This window comes from Salvelinus sp. IW2-2015, linkage group LG25 (genome assembly GCF_002910315.2).
Source record: "Salvelinus sp. IW2-2015 linkage group LG25, ASM291031v2, whole genome shotgun sequence".
Classification (NCBI taxonomy): domain Eukaryota; kingdom Metazoa; phylum Chordata; class Actinopteri; order Salmoniformes; family Salmonidae; genus Salvelinus; species Salvelinus sp. IW2-2015.
In genome coordinates this window covers 6,366,023-6,383,883 of record NC_036865.1, presented here as the reverse complement: position 1 = coordinate 6,383,883, position 17,861 = coordinate 6,366,023, and the positions used below count along the sequence as shown (strand labels likewise).

Genomic DNA, 17,861 nt, shown 5'->3' with positions numbered 1-17,861 from the left:
CTGCTTTTAGTCGTTTAAGTTCAGACTGGAATATTTTTTATAAAATTAAAATCGTTTTTTTTTTTTTTACTCAACATTTTCATGCCCATTCAAAACCTCCCATGACCTAATTTGGTCGTGACCCACCGGTTTGAGAATAGCCTGCCCTACAGTAGGTCTGACATATTTACACAGGCCTGATGACAGGTACAACACACACACACACACACACACACACACAACCACAACACACACACACACACACACACACACACACACACACTCACCAGTTCTCTCTTATATGTTGAATGTTTGCAGGGATAATGTGCTTTTCATACTGTACACAATGAATTTACAGCAAATTAAACCGAATATTATCTCCACATTTTTAGATGTGTTGCTTCCTGTATAGAAACCTCTCAGGTGATGTTTTGTAGTTCATTCATGCTCTTTGATATTTCACCAGACCTCCCTGGTCTTAAACCCTACTGATCAAAGCCATAACAGCAGAATTGACATCTAAAAAGCTCGACATCTCTCGGGATATTAGGATTTAGTTTAATTACCTGTATCTCACCTCCGCAGCCACAGGTTGAACTGACATTTATTAGCACCAATAACACTGGTGAGTGATGTATGTTGAAGGGGAATAATGAGGGAATCATCAGCCAGGTGATTAGAGAGTTAATGCGGTGGAAAGGAACAGGAGAAAGGGAACCGAGCACCACTCCCAGTTGACGTACGTGTGTGTGTGTGTGTGTGTGTGCGCGTGTGTGTGTGTCACATGAATATGCCTGCGTTCTTACATGCATGTCTGCAAGTGGGAGAGTGTGCATGTGTAGTCAGTCAGGGAGAAGTGAAAGTCATTATGAAACAGATGTCTCCATAGGCTCTGAGTAAGCTCTGCTTTATAAGGCTTGGAGGAACTCAACTCATCAACTCACCAAGCCACCAACCTCCCACACACACAGCCCCACTGGAAGTTTGGAATCGTATCAGCGGTAGAGTCAGATACGATATGCTTCCATGCAATATCTCTCAAATGTATTCCCTAACTCCGACTATTCTTTAAAGGTGCTTTTGATCACCTTGGACTGTCAGCAAAACAGCCCTCACAGTGCACATAAAGACCATATTACACACTGGCAGCGAGTATTAAATACTGGCAGTGAGATTTATCGGGAAACTTCTTTTTTAATAATGTTTGTGAGAAGCGGCATTGTTGTTGTGTAGGAAAACATTACCGCACACAATGCAATGGCAAGCTGCAGTATTACCCTCTATCACAGCCAGTCTGAAAACGTGTGCTATCAACACCCCCCCCCCCATCCCCCGCACCACCCCCCCGCACCCTGGCATTGGCCACTAGCTGCCCGATGGCATAGAGAAAGATCCATCATTGTTGGTGAGAAGCGTCACATCCACTGCCCATATCAGTGTGGCATGCCCAGCCTAAGGGTCAGCCCTTTCCAGCCCTTGCGGGCACCTCAGCTGTTCTGCCTTCATCATGACATACCTGCAGATGCTTCTCATTTGTAGGTTAATGTATCTGATGGGGGGCAGAGTCAGTGCATTGGTATGTGAAGCAAGGCAGACCCACATAAAAAAAGACTAAATACTATAGTATTCACTGTAGTGTTAATGCGGACTAAAGTACAAAAACACTACAATGAATACTGCTACTGTAGTATTTACTGTAGTATAATCTATTATACTGTAGTATTTATAGTTAACTATAGTATAAATAATATAGTAAAATAAAACTATATTATATACTGTAGTAATTAATGTCGTGTTTTTGCAGACTGTACTATAATGTAGTATTTAGTGTTTTTGCAGACAATACTGTAGCATTTAGTATAGCGTTCCTGTTTCATTATCTTTGACATAGAAGTGGAGGCTTTCACCTTCAAGAAACCTACTGGAAAAATACTAACCGAGCAAATTTCCCATAACCTGTAGGTAGGTAGGTAGGACTGGGGTCCGAACAAATTGTTCAGGCTTTCTCGTTTCATAAACTGAACTAATTGTTCAGAGCTTCTGCTCTTTTCTATAACCTGTAGGGAACACAATACTATATGGTATATACTTGGCATGTAGGTTTCTCCCTTAACGGTGGCACAAATTGCGATATGGGGAGGGGAATGGGCAGGGTATATGCAAATAAGATAATGTAGTATTTACCAGGATATATGCTTTGTAGCAGCAATAAAGGTGGAATAGCTTAACAAAGACTTAGGTAGGGACATGAAATTGAGTAAGCTGTGATTGTATATGTTGTTTTCCCTTACCGTGAATATCTTGTTGTGATTTTCCGTGGTTGTCCGTCTCAGACATGCGTATTGAGAAACGTTGGCTGCAGCAGTGGATGGAGAACATTCTGTCGCAGTGGATGAAGTGGCCTGTATACAAAAACAAACGTACAGTAGATTTGAATTCATTGCAAAATGTTTGCAAGTGCAGGTATCAGTGGGAGTCATATTCACCAGCAATCAAATGAAAAATCACAGTTGAAGAAGAGATTCTGGATCATAGAAAATGTGACAAAAGTGGGTTTCAAAAGTTATGTGAAATTGTTCTGGGTTCTGAAAGCAGAACAGCAATAAAAGAGTTTGAGAATACACCAGTCCCCACATCACCAGGGCAACAGTCTGATGACACTCATCACACAGTCTGGTGGTATCCAAATCCATTACTCCAGCTAACCTGTAACACATCAAGAATTCTGCAAACCCATAATCCAATTTGCCATTTGTAAATTGCCTTTTCAGTCCCGCAGAAGAAATTGCTCATTTGTAATATATCAAAAGGATTACATATGTAATGTTAATGTTCTCGTAGACAATTAGACATCTACAATGGAACATTGTGTCTGTGAAAATTACCCATGGTATTTTCAGGCAGTTTGGGTACACTGTGACACAGAAGAGAATTGTAGGGAGGTAATGACACCATGCCATGTTGACAGAGACTTTTAAAGAAGGAACAAGGAGTGTTAAGATGAAGATAATGAAAAAGTGCTTGGCATCTCTCCAGGTCTCCCACATTGGGAGGGCTAAATCAATCAAAATCTTTAAAAATCTAGAGCTTGGGACTATAAGGATCTATCTGCAAAAAGATCATTCTGAGATAATTGGCTTTAAAGTTCCGAACCCTTATTGGTTTGAATGGTGTCAGCAATTTTTATATTGTACTCTTGAACTTAACAAAATGAATTGGGGTATTTAGAGTACTATATACTGTAGGTAGAGAACATTGAACAGAACAAGGCTATGTCAATAACTCTCTAATAAGTCTCTGATGTTCTTAAAAAGTGTTGAATAGCTCTGAATATATTTCATGGCACCAGATTTTCTGCCGATCGAAAGTGAAACGTACCTTTTCCTCTCTTACACAGATCAGAATAGAACCTACTTTTTTCCCTTATTTTTTTTCTTTTTACATCAGTATGAACAGGGAGTTGGAGGTAGGCATGATACAATTGGGTTTAGTTATTATACAGGCCTATAATGTATCCAGCTCTAACAGACTTCCATGTTGTATGCTCCATTCTGCCTTTCTCTCCCCAAGGCTCACCCCCTGCTAAACTCAGAGAGGATCTATTGATTAAATGTCCACATATAAAAGTCTGCTGAATTTATAAAGTTGGACACCTATGCTCCACGGTCTCGACCCTTTCACAGACCCTTTCACAGACCCTTTCACATCTGCTGCTAGTGGGAGAGGGGAGTGATGCTGGACCCCAGATGCCCGCTCCTCAGACTAACTGTGTGTGTGTGTGTGTGTGTGTGTGTGTGTGTGTGTGTGTGTGTGTGTGTGTGGAATGAACACACCTCTCCGTCTGTGTGAATACAATTAACCTGAACAGACAGCCCTGTCTGTGTCTGTAGACACACACACGAGCGGTGCACAGCCCGCCTCTGCTCGCCCGCACCCATGCAAGCAAGGCGGCAGAACGCAAAGCACATACGCATGCACGCATCAGGCACACTCGCATGCACATGTGTGTTCGTGCGTGCATGCCCGGTACGTGCGTGCGTTCCTGACTGACTGCGGTGCGGGCGAGCAGGCGGGCCTGTGCACGCTTGTGTGTGTGTCTACAGACACAGACAGGGGCTGTCTGTTCAGGTTAATTGTATACACACAGACGGAGAGGTGTGTTCAGGCAGGTTAATGAATTCCTCACGGACTACCGAGCAGGGTTAGGGGTCACATAGGCCGCACTAGCCCTTCTTAAGAGAAGATTGATGACAGCCACCGCACAGGGACAACACATGTCTGCGGCGAGCATGTCTGTGTTCACAGGCCTGACACATCTCTCTCCAATCCAGCAATCATTCCCACAATCTCTTGCACACTGCCTCCTCTCTCCTTGTTCTCACCAGCCTACCGCCTATTCCACATCACATTCAACTTACGCAAAACAGCCTCTGTAGCCCATTGTATGCATGCCGGTAAGTAACCAATGGAAATATTACATTTCAATGGGTTTTCAAAACGTGTAATTCTCCATAGTAGCAGCATTTAGGGTACAAGGTGGAATATTTATGGTTGTAAAACACATAACGTTTTTAGAGTGGTAGGAAGAGCCTGAGGCGAATGTGTTAGCGAAGCCAGCTCGGAGAATATTGTGTCTCTTCCCAAGGCTCTTAAATAGATTTATAACTCATAAAAAACAATCTATTGGAAGTACGGCACACATAAATGCCACAGTGTATTGCCTTGTTGTATATAGAAAAGGGATACATCACAGGAGAAGCAGTAAAAGAGCCCTGTGGTTACCTTAGGAGAAAGGCTGATAAATGTGAACATTGCATCATTAGCTCAGCTGCTTAAATGACATAGGCAAAATACATCTATTGATGGGCCACATTTTAACATGTCATATGGACTAGCACGAATGGGTGCTCAGGAATGGGAAATACGCATGTTCATATCTGATGTTGTATAACTCAGGCACACGCTTGTTGTCATAACTCTGGCACAACGCTGTCAGAGAGCCATTCTTGTGAACACTGTTGTCCTTAGGTTGGTAGGAAGTGGACCTGGGTTTAAATACTATCTGACATATTTCAAATATTTTTTGCGTTTGGTTTAGCCTGTCCCAGATGGTCGGGTTTGCACTTTTGGTACTTTTATATTGGTTGCATTGCGCCAGACAATCTGAGTCAAGCCCAGCTAAAGTATTTGAAGTGATTTCAAATGTTATTTGAACCCCGGCATGGTGGGAAGAAGGGAAGAACGTCTGTCTCTGTTTCCCCCCACTGAGAGTAGAGAGATAGACTGTCCATCTAAACCAGGCAGCATATTTCTTTATTTTAGGCCCATATGTTGCGGAGGCTCCCACAGTGCCATCCAGGAGAAACAAATCTGTCTGTGTGTTGGTTAGCGGCGAGCTCCGAGCTGATGGGTCTATTTGGCACGCGAAAGCATTATGGGGGATCCTTCTGCTGCTGTCAAGCAAACTGTAATGTGATAATGTGAGCGTAGGCTATAAAAAGGTAAATGTGTTCTCGTCTACAATTCCTCTCTGGTAGGTATATTTAACAGACACACCAAATGCACACACGCACGCTACGCACGCAACACACACACACACACACACCACACACACACACACACACACACACACACACACACACACACACACCACACACACACACACACACACACACACACAATAAAGCTCCATTTGAACAGGGTTAGCATTTATATTTCATATAGCATTGAAACTTGGATAAAGGATTGATCTTGTATTACTCGTTTGCTGAGCATCAACAATAGATTTGACATACTGACTAGTCAGTCTTGCCATTATGTAATTAGTATTCAAAATGTCGTTGAGAAAATGGACTCAGTATGTTCAAGGTCACATTTTATTGTCCGCCTGTCCTTGTCATATCTTATGATTCTTGGTGCCCATCAGTCATTCATGGACTATTCACACTATCTCTTAATTTGTCTGCATCATTTACATATTTTTAAAGATTCCTTTGTCTTCTCGTTTACTTTACAGGCCATTCTCTCTATATCTGCAGTCTACCATAATGAACATCTTTTGTTCTGTTGCATATTTAAAATCATAACTGATTAGTTCCCCTTCATTATGTCATTAATAAAACCTCCCTTTACAGTTTACAGCACCATCTATTGCTCAGTCCATGGCCATTGCACTTTCCTCACCAACACACACACACACCACACACACCACACACACACACACACACACACCACCACACACACACACACACACACACACACACCACACACACGCACACACACACACACACAGACACACACACACACACAACACACACACCACACACACACACAGCACACACACACCACATCACACACACACTAATCACCATTTACACGGCACACGTCACACACACAGTCACACTCACTCCAAAAATTGCACATCACAGTAGGTATAGTTAAATTCAAATACATTTATTGATAGTATAATAATACTATTCATATTTAACTGTGTGTGTGTGTGTCTCTTTCTGTGTGTGTATGTGTCCAACTTACACTTATCGAACTCACCTGACCTACCAATTTGCTAGCCTCAATAATTGTGAGCTAGGTGACTAGTCTGAGAAAGACAGGAGGCCCATGGCCTTAACCAGCTCCAACACCTCCTGGTCATCCGAGCTCACCCGCTGCCTGCCCTGTAGAGATTCCACTACCTCCTCCTCAGTGTCCGCACACTCAACCCAAGCTGTTCTCTTCCACTGCTGGATCACTCATACGAGACTCTCTTAAGTTCTTGTAAAACTCGGCGATGCGCCTCATCTCCTTGAGGTAGCAGGTGGGAAGCTGGTTGTAGAAGCAGGTGAGCTGGTTGTAATAATACCAGATCTGAGTTACTGTATCTGTCTGCACCGGCCTTCCCAGGGCTTTTACAACTGGATACCTCAGAGAGAGACTGGGCCTCGCCTGCGTTGGTACATCACGCCAGGTAGAGGTAGCAGGCTGGAAAACATGAAGCCGTGACAAGATTTGAGGTTTTCTACTCAGATAATGAATAGGTTAACAGTGTAGATAGTAGGGTACAGTAGGTAGAGAGGCACTTACTGGGCACACCTGCCTCCCATCCCTGTAGCAGAGGATGCCTGAGAGAGTGGGCTTCTGTGGGGAGGAGACTTTCAGGCCAGGAAAATACTGTTGTCCCTGTCCCCTCCACGGTATATACTGGTCAATTCGCTCAATGTAGATGGCCATTTTTGACAAATGGATCATCTCAGATAGCAGAAACAAGTCGCATGCCTCGTCGTGATGTTGTTGCCACAAAACTGAGTTCCAACCAACCAACCAAACATTCCAAATTCCAAATGCTACATAATTTCCTGTGTGTGCTTGTGTGATTTCATTCTAAATTGCCATGACAATGTAGAGGCCTGACAATGGCCAGGGCGGCAGGTAGCCTAGGGGTTAAGTGTTGCGCCAGTAACTGAAAGGCTGCTGATTTGTTTCCCCGAGCCGACTAGGTGAAACAATCTGATGATGTGCCCTTGAGCAGTGCACTTAACCCTAATTTCTCCTGTAAATCACTCTGGATTAGATCGTCTGCTAAATTACAAAAATGTAAACGCATTTAAATTTACAATGCAGGCCAGCCCGCAAAACAGCATTTGTCTCTAATAATGCAATTCTGCTGTATGCAGAGAGGTTTCTACATTATGATGCATTTACATGACACTACAACATTCCATGGCAGCCATGGGGATTTGTAAGGGATAGTCATTCTTTTCCATAGAATGCATAGCCCCTCGTTGATTATACTTCTTTTTTTTTTACCTTGGCTATAATTTAACACATTTGCCACTAGAAATGTGTTCAACATCCACTGAAGTAGCTAGCAAGTGGTAACCAAACAAACGACTTGTTTCTGATTGGCTTGAAGGGCATTCTAGAGCGTGCATTATTTCCCTCTAACTCACAGTACAATTCAATGGCTATAGTTCATTCTTACATTCTATGTTTGAGCTGCTTTTGAATGCAAAAGTCGAAATGAAAACATTATTGGCATTGTTAAATTCGATTTTCATAATGGCAAACTAGGACAGATTGTTATGTTAGCTACAGTGCATTCAGAAAAATATTCAGACCCCTTGACATTTTCTACATTTTATTTACGTTACAGCCTTATTCTAAAATGGATTAAATAAAATAAAAAATCCTCAGCAATCTACACACAATACCCAATAATGACAAAGTGAAAACTGTTTTTTTTTATGTTTAAAATATAAAAACAGAAATACCTTATTTACACAAGTACTCAGACCCTTTCCTATGAGACTCGAAATTGAGCTCAGGTGCATCCTGTTTCTATTGATCATCCTTGAGATGTTTCTACAGCTTGATTGGAATCCACCTGTGGTACATTCAATTGATTGGACATGATTTGGAAAGGTACACACCTGTCTATATAAGGCTTACAGTTGACAGTGCATGTCAGAGCAAAAATCAAGCCATGAGGTCGAAGAAATTGTCCGGAGATCTCCGAGACAGGATTGTGCCGAGGCACAGATCTGGGGAAGGGTACCCAAAAATTTCTGCAGCATTGAAAGTCTCCAAGAACACAGTGGCCATTCTTAAATGAAAAAAGTTTGGAATAACAAAGACTCTTCCTAGAGCTGGCTGCCCGGCCAAACTGAGCAATCGGGGGAGAAGGGCCTTGGTCAGGGAGGTGACCAAGAACCCAATGGTCACTCTGAAAAAACTCCAGAGTTCCTCTGTGGAGATGGGAAAACCTTCGTGGAACACACCTTCGTCGTGGAACACACCTTCCACATGGTTCCTTATTTTCCATAGAATACATAGCCCCTAGTTGATTATCTCTTAATTGCACTGTAGCGAGCATTGCAGTTAATAGTAATAACTCATAGTTACACTATTATAACAACATGTAACTGGTAGTAATTGCAGTCTGTAATTAGAGGTGTAACAATGAATGCTTGTTACCATGTTTGTTACAAATGAGCAACCCGTACAACAAAAAGATTGCCGTTTTGAAACTGCAGTAAAAGCAGTCGACTGAGGTATTTTGGACAGCAGCAAACTGCAGTTATACTGCCCTCCAACTTCTATGGTTTTTCCAAAAAAGGGAAGTTTGCACTAAATTCACCAATTTAGTGTTGTTTTTCTTCTCAGCTGCATCCAATTCAATAACAACTATCATAAGGTTGTAACCTCTTGTGTATAGATGCACTGGGTGTCCCAAGATCACATAGGCTATAATTACCTACCCAGGAATGCACACTCTTCAAATTTCCACAACATTTTGTTGCTAGCATTTGCCCCCCAAAAACGTACCATCTGAGTTACAAAAACCTATTACATATAGGTCAACCGGCTTCCCGAGTGGCGCAGCAGTCTAAGGCACCGCATCGCAGTGCTAGAGGCGTCACTACAGACCCGGGTTCCATCCCAGGATGTATCACCACCGGCCGTGATCGGGAGTCGGGAGGGTGGCTCGCACAATAGGCCCAGTGTCGAGGGTTTGGCCGGGGGGGACTACTTGGCTTATCGAGCTCTAATGAGTCCTTGTGGCGGTTCGGGCGCCTGCTGGCTGACCTCGGTAGTCAGGTGAACAGTGTTTCCTCCGACACATTGGTGCGGCTGGCTTCCGAGATAAGCGGGCGGGTATTAAGGAGCGTGGTTTGACGGGTCATGTTTCGGGGGATGCATGACTTGACCTTCGCCTCCCGAGCCAATTGGGGAGTTGCAGCGATGAGACAAGATCGAAATTTGGGAGAAAAAGGGGGGTAAAATGCTAAAATCTTTAAAAAAACTCAAAATGATATAGGTCAACCTCACTGACTGGGGTCTACCATACTGGTGTCATCCTTAAGTGCGTGTCATCCTCAACTGGGATGATAAAGAAACAAGTGCACCACAGAGTACATGCAAAATCTGCATAATTACTAGTGTTACAAAGAATTTAGCTAGTTAAAATTAACTATCTTGAGGGGTACTTACAGTACTTGTCGTTAATGTGTACTTACTGTAAATAGTACATTACCCATCGTGACAACCCTGGCCATTATTTTAATGCTTCCGGAAGCACCATCCAAGTGGGAGGATAAACACACTAGTACACCACAGAGTACATGTAATATCTGCATAAGTACAATGTAATTGTAGGTGTTACACAGCATTTTTCTAGATACAATGAAGTGTATCTTGAAGGGTATTTACTTGTAATTATTGTGTACCTACAAAGTATGTTACCCATCCTGACAATCTAATATTCAGCTTCTGAAAGCGCCATCCAAGTGAGAAAATAAACACACTAATACACCAAAGAGTACATATCTGCAATATCTGCATAAGTACAAGGTCGTCACTTGTAACAGGATTTAGCTATTTAAATTTAAGTCTAATTTAACATTTTCCTATGACCAATTTTTATATAATTACTTACTATTCATGACCAAGTAATAATACCTACAAACAAAAGATGAGATTTTCCTTTAGTCAACTTTATTACAACGTAAAAAGACCTTAAATTTCTTACAAAATTGCAAGTATTTTTATAGTTAGATTAAGAAATGTGTTAATTCGATTAAACAAAGATATATGCCTACTCAGTAACATAAAAATAACTATTCTAGTGGTGGTGAGTAGTAGTCTAGATAGCTAATTTAGAAGGTTAAAAAACTAGTTAGCTAGCTAGCATGCTAGCTTATCCCAAAAAATCTCAACAGATTGCACGGAAAGTCTATTCTGTAGATGGTAACTAGTTAGCTAGCTAGCCTAGTTGGTAGGCCTAACAAAAACACCAGAGAAGCTAACATTAACTAGCTAGAGTTAACTAACTAGCCAACACTAGGCTAGCTAGCTGCAAGCTAGCTACATCATTAACTACCTCAAATCAAATTTTATTGGTCACATATACATATTTAGCAGATGTTATTGCGGTGTAGCGAAATGCTTGTGTTCCTAGCTCCAACAGTGCAGTAGATTCTAACAATTCACAACATTAGACACAAATATACAATACCGTTCAAAAGTTTGGGATCACTTAGAAATGTCCTTGTTTTTTAAATTAAAGCACATTTTTTGGCCATTAAAATAACATCAAATTGATCAGAAATACAGTGTAAACATTGTTAATGTTGTAAATGACTATTGTAGCTGGAAATGGCTGATTTTTTTATGGAATATCTACATAGGCGTACAGAGGCCCATTATCAGCAACCATCCCTCCATCCCTCCAATGGCACATTGTGTCAGCTAATCCAGGTTTATCATTTTAAAAGGCTAATTGATCATTAGAAAACCCTTTTGCAATTATGTTAGCACAGCTAAAAACTGTTGTTCTGATTAAAGAAGCAATAAACCTGGCCTTCTTTAGACTAGGAGAGGAGTTGGAGGCACCTGTGCACAACTGAGCAAGCAAGAGGACAATTACATTAGAGTGTCTAGTTTGAGAAACAGACACCTCACAAGTCCTCAACTGGCAGCTTCATTAAATAGTACCCGCAAAACACGAGTCTCAACAGCAACAGTGAAGAGGCGATTCTGGGAGGCTGGCCTTCTAGGCAGAGTTGCAAAGAAAAAGCCATATCTCAGACTGGCCAATCAAAAGAAAAGATTAAGATGGGCAAAAGAACACAGACACTGGACAGAGGAACTCTGCCTAGAAGGCCAGCATCCCGGAGTCACCTCTTCAATGTTGACGTTGACGGTGTTTTACGGGTACTATTTAATGAAGCTGCCAGTTGAGGACTTGTGAGGCGTAGTACACAGCGTTGTACCAGATCTTCAGTTTCTTGACAATTTCTCGCATGGAATAGCCTTAATTTCTCAGAACAAGAATAGACTGATGAGTTTCAGAAGAAAGATCTTTGTTTCTGGCCATTTTGAGCCTGTAATCGAACCCACAAATGCTGATGCTCCAATCTGTATGTTTTCAGAACTACAAAATACTATATCAGTATAACAGTATCTATACAGTATTTCAATTGTTTTCCAAAATAATCTCTCTATTGCACACGCACATGTACACACACACACACACACACACGTACACACACACACACACAACCACAGCACACACACACACACACACACACACCCAGTGCACAACACACACACACACACACACACACACACACACACACACACACACAGCGGAAAATGCCCACCAACACTCAAACTGACCACAGGTTCCCTCACCGGAATACAGTGCCTGGTCTCCACAGTGACAGGTCTCCCCTCTCTCATGCTGTCCGTGAACCAGGAGATGTCCAGCACAGCCAGTCTGGAGACATCCCTCAGACCACTCCCCAGTAGCCATGCCCACAATGCCCCGGCCTGGTTATCCTCTGCCACCACGTGAGTGACCTCATCACTGCACAGGGAACAAGAAGAAGGAGGTCACAGGTCAGTAAGTCTGCAGGTATAATGCATGATCATGTGGTTACAAGTGGCGGTACACATCGTTACTGTAGAAGAGGTTCAGTGGTTACATAGAGCTGAGGAACGGCGAGCCAACTCTAGCACCAACATCACCATCATCAAACCACCAACTCGGCTGTCAGCGGAATAAAGACCTTCACCAAGAGCAGACAACATCCGTCCGAAGCTGTCAAGACTAGAATTTGCGCTCAAATTACTTTTTTTTAATATAAACTTGTATCTTCTTTTTTCTTCTGTATACTGCATTTCAGCTTTAAGATGTACATTTGTACCAGACAGCCTAACTAATAAGAAATAAACAATGTATATGTATTGTAAGGCTTGTCATAAGCAGTGGTGTAAAGTACTTAAGTAAAAATACTTTAAAGTACAATGTAAGTAGTATTTTAGGGTATCTGTACTCCTAAAGAAAATATATACTTTTACTACAATTATTTTTCCCTGACCCTCAAAAGCACTCGTTACAATTCGAATGCTCTGGCAGGACAGCAGTATGGTCCAATTCACTCACCTAGCAATATAACGTGTTGCCTTCCCTACTGCCTCTGATCTGGTGGACTCACTTAACACAAATACTGCATTTGTAAATGATGTCCCAGTGTTGGAGTGTGCCACTGGCTGTCCATAAAAAAATATATTAAAAAATTGTGCTGTCTGGTTTGCTTAACATAAGTAATTTTATGTATAGCATTTACTTTGAACTTTTACTCAAGTATGACATTTGAGTACTCTTTCCACCACTGTAATTCAGTACATTTAAAACCAGATACTTTTAGACTTCTACTCAAGTAGTATTTTACTGGGTGACTTTCGCTTTTACTGGAGTCATTTTCTATTAAGGTATCTTTACTTTTACTCAAGTATGACAAATTTGTACTTTTTCCACCACTGGTCATAAGCATGTATGACACCCTCATGATGTCTTATTATCACTTCTCTGGGTCAAAGGTCCCACTGAAGTGATCCAAATGTCTCAGAGCCATCTATATGGCTCTAAAATGTCCCTTTGCTTGGAACTTGCCTTGATTTGTAAACTGTGAATCTGTCTGATCAGTGGTTCCTTTTATGTCATGGAATTTAGTAGAAGTAGAAAGAGAACAACGTCACTGTCTTTATTTGTATTGTTTTAGAGAGAGATATAAAGGTTTCAGATCCAGTGTGAGTCTTGGCAGGGACTACTATAACATATATGGACCAGCACAGACTGAACAACATGCACCACAGCCTCCTCAGCAGGACCTCTGAGCATCATTCAGATGTTTATGACTGAAAATACGCCCCTAAGAGTGGAGACATGCATTCACATAGTGTATCACACAGCTCCATAGGAATCCTCACAACAGACGTGTCTGGTTTTCCCCCAAAAGGAAACCCTCTCTGTTTAACTACCATACCAATGAGCCAATCAGAGCACCCGTGCGTGCATAATTATCCTCCCCATGCTCCTCCTTCTCCTCGCCGAGGTAAAACAGCATAACGGCTCCTACGGCCCTCCCAGGACATCCTAACAGTCTAACAGAGTGTCGCTTCAGGAGCCTAATCGGCCAAATCAGCGGTGAGACTAATCCTCTGTCTGACTGCTCTGTGTACTGGTTGGCTGGTTGGCCTGCCACTGAGACCAGGTTTAGAGAGGCTCCACAACAATAACAGCCCCAGAGTGAGGCTCATCAGATAACACAAACCGTATGAATGGGTAGAGCATGTGAGCACATTCAATGGCTTTGCGCAGGTGTGAATATGACTATATGATTACAAAAAAGGAAAGTAATAATTCTGCACACTGCCAACACCAACTTTAGGAGTATATTGGGGTGAACTGAATCTTGAATTTTGCAGAAAAAGAAATGGTATAACCCATCATCTTGGAAAAGGGAAAAAGAAAGTGTCCTTCAGACAGCCTTGTTGAATTTAACAAGACAGGAAGTCTTTCAGACGGTCACAATCGAATGTTGATTGATGTAGACATCCAACCCTGTGGTTAAATTGATAGGTACTGAATTTAGCCATGGCGGGTTTGTTCTTATAAACACGGGGTAAAGAAAATTGTGCTCTCTCTCTCACACATGCTCTTTTACACTCTGCCCTCCTTACAGAAACATAGCTCCTATAATCCAACCCTAATTTAGATATTTTTCCAACTTGTGACCAGCAGTGAATGTAAAATGGCACAGCAGATGCAAATGAGCTAGCACGAAGCACTGCACCCGAAGGGAGTTCCAGGAACAGCGGGACCCTGAGCCCCAGTGCAGTGAGCAAGGATATGCTATATTCAATGGGGTTCAGACAGGGAGAGATGACACTTGTGCTAAGTGAAGTCTCTCTAACACTGCGTCCCACTAGGAGAGCCAAGATCAAGATTACGGAAAGTGTGTATCGTATAACATCATTATCGACATGCCATTCATTTTACACCAGCTAAAGACAAAATCACAGACTAGCTCAGCACAAAGAATTCCTACAATAAGCTCACATTTCAGAAAACGTGATCATGTTGTTGTGTATTTGCATTTTAGAGTTGAAATTAGAAAGGTGAAACTAAACAGATGATAAATGAGGGTTTGTGCCTCTCGTCCACCTCACAAACAGCCTTCACACGCACTAAACAATGTGTGTGCGCCTGCGTGCTCGTGTGTGTGTGTAACGTTCAAGAGAACACATATCTTGTTTGTGAAAGGCTGAATTAGGGAGGTGTTTATCAAAACTGCCCAATACAATTATTACATTTAAAAAAAATTTTTTTTTTAACATTCTTTAGGATACAGTACTTTGCAAAAGTATTCACCCCTCTTGGCATTTTTCCTATTTTGTTTCCTTACAACCGGGAATAAAATAGATTTTTTGGGGGGGGTTGTATCATTTGATTTACACAACATGCCTACCACTTTGAAGATGCTAAATATTTTTCATTGTTAAACAAACAAGAAATACAACAAAAAAAACTGAAAACTTGAGCTTGCATAACTAAAAAGCTCAATTTTAGTCTCATCTGACCAGAGAACCTCCTTCCATATGTTTGAGGAGTCTCCCACATGCCTTTTGGCGAACACCAAGCGTGTTTGCTTATTTTTTTCTTTAAGCAATTGCGTTTTTCTGGCCACTCTTCCGTAAAGCCCAGCCCTGTGGAGTGTACGGCTTAAAGTGGTCCTGTGGACAGATACTCCAATCTCCGCTGTGGAGCTTTGAAGCTCCTTCTGGGTTATCTTTGGTCTCTTTGTTGCCTCTCTGATTAATCCCCTCATTGCCTGGTCCGTGAGTTTTGGTGGGCGGCCCTCTCTTGGCAAGATTGTTGTGGTGCCATATTCTTAGCATTTTTTAATAATGGATTTAATGGCGCTCCGTGGGATGTTCAACGTTTCTGATATTTTTTTATAACCCAACCCTGAGCTGTTCTTCAAACTGTAGAACTGGGTTCTACAGTTTGAACCCCTGCTGTCTCTGGCTCCACACCCACCCCGCCCGGCCATCTAGATGTATGAAAGTTATTGTATAACATTTCTGGGAGTGTGTAAACTTACATTTTGTATTACCATATAATTTTTGTATGTATCAACTTGAAAATGTCTCAATTGACCAATTTGGCACATTCGGGCAGACTTGATAGAAAATACTGGATCAATCTGAAACTTTGCACACACACTGCTGTTTTCTAGTGGCCAAAATCTAAATTGCACCTAGACTCCTATATTATATTATGACCTTTCTCTTGTATTTCAAAGAAGATGGAACAATTTTATCAATTTTTTTTTGAAAAAGCATGTTTTTTTGTTTGTATTATCTTTTACCAGATCTAATGTGTTATATTCTCCTACATTAATTTCACATTTCAACTAACTTCAAAGTGTTTACTTTGAAATGGTATCAAGAATATGCATATACTTGCTTCAGGTCCTGAGCTACAGGCAGCTAGATTTGGGTATGTCACATTTTATTGTGTTACAAAGTGGGATTGAAATGTATTTAATTGACATTTTTCTGTCAAAGTGGAAGAAAAATTAAGATATAATTGTTGTTGCAGAAGTATTCAGCCCCTTTTTGTTTAGGCAAGCATAAATTAATTCAGGAGTCAAATTTGGCTTAAAAAATAACATAAAAAGTTACATAGACTCACTTTGTGTGAAATAATAGGGCATGACATGATTATTAAATGAATAACCCTTCCTCTGTCCAGCATACATATAACATCTGGAAGGTCCCTCAGTCAATTATTGAATTCCAAGCACAGATTCAACTACAAAGTCCAGAGAGCTTTTTGAAAGCCTACAAAAAAAGGCCAGTGATTGGTAGATGGGTAACAATAACAAATCAGACAATGAATATCTTTTTAAGCATGGTCTAGTTCAGGGATCATCAACTAGATTCAGCCGCGGGCCAATTTTTTCTTGAGGGGATGGTCTGGGGCTGGAACGTAATAAAACAACACAGCAAATTGACCGCAAGAAGCCTAAACAGTTATAATATTTGACTGAAACATAATCATCTCGAACCTTGATTACATTTGGGAACATTGTCCTGTGTAGGGTGCCGTCTTTTTGGATGGGACGCTAAAGTGAGTGTCCTGACTCTCTTTGGTCACTCAAAATCCCATGGCACTTATTGTAAGAGTAGGGGTGTTCACCCCAGTGTCATGGCTAAATTCCCAACCTGGCCACATTCCATCAAGGCCACCAAATCATCCCCCTCATTCCTAATTGTCATATATATCACTCCTCACCTCTCCACCTGATAGCTGATATGTGTGGAGAGTTCTGGCACAAAAATGGTCGCCGTGTATTATTGAGAATGATGTCCAACAATGAAAATTCAACAATTCTTTGTTTGATTTTATAATTTTAATTATAATTTTTGGGGAGGCCAAATAAAACCACTCTGAGCAGCAGGACAGGAATGAAACTGCTCAGTGATGTTATAATGAGGACATTGGTGATTTTAAACATCTACAGAGTTAAATGGCTGTGATGGGAGAGAGTTGAGGACGGATCAACAACATTGTAGGGACTTCACAATAATGGCCTAAATGACAGAGTGAAAAGAAGAGCACAAATATACAAAATATTCCAAAACATGCAACAAGGCACTAAAGTAATACTGCAAAAAAACATGGCACAGGAATACACTTTAGGCCTAAATGCAAAGTCCTATGTTCAGGGCTAGGAACATATCTGTATGTTCCTAGGTTTGGGGCAAATCCAACACAACACATTACTGAGTAGCTGCCTAGCCATAATCCCCAAAATATTCTGTCATGGTTTAGATATTGTCTGTCAGAAAGATATCAGTTTGTCTCTGTGGATGGTTTGACAAAGCAACATGCATTTCGGTGTTCCGCAAGGCTCCGTTTTAGGACCGCCATTGTTTTCACTATATATTTTACCTCTTGGTGATGTCATTCGGAAACADAATGTTAACTTTCACTGCTTTGCGGACGACACACAGCTGTACATTTCGATGAA

At 41.4% G+C, this 17,861-nt stretch overlaps 1 protein-coding gene across 1 annotated transcript in view; it reads right to left on the bottom strand.

The window, feature by feature from the left end:
* The window catches only part of LOC111951684 (DNA nucleotidylexotransferase-like), a 146,713-nt gene that overhangs the window by 111,957 nt on the left and 16,895 nt on the right, over positions 1-17,861 (bottom strand). Inside the window, exons 2-3 of the mRNA XM_070434881.1 lie at positions 12,169-12,343; positions 2,271-2,381 (exon numbers count right to left, since the gene is read on the bottom strand). Coding sequence (XP_070290982.1) covers positions 2,271-2,381; positions 12,169-12,343 — 286 coding nt within the window. The remainder of the gene's footprint in view (positions 1-2,270; positions 2,382-12,168; positions 12,344-17,861) is intronic.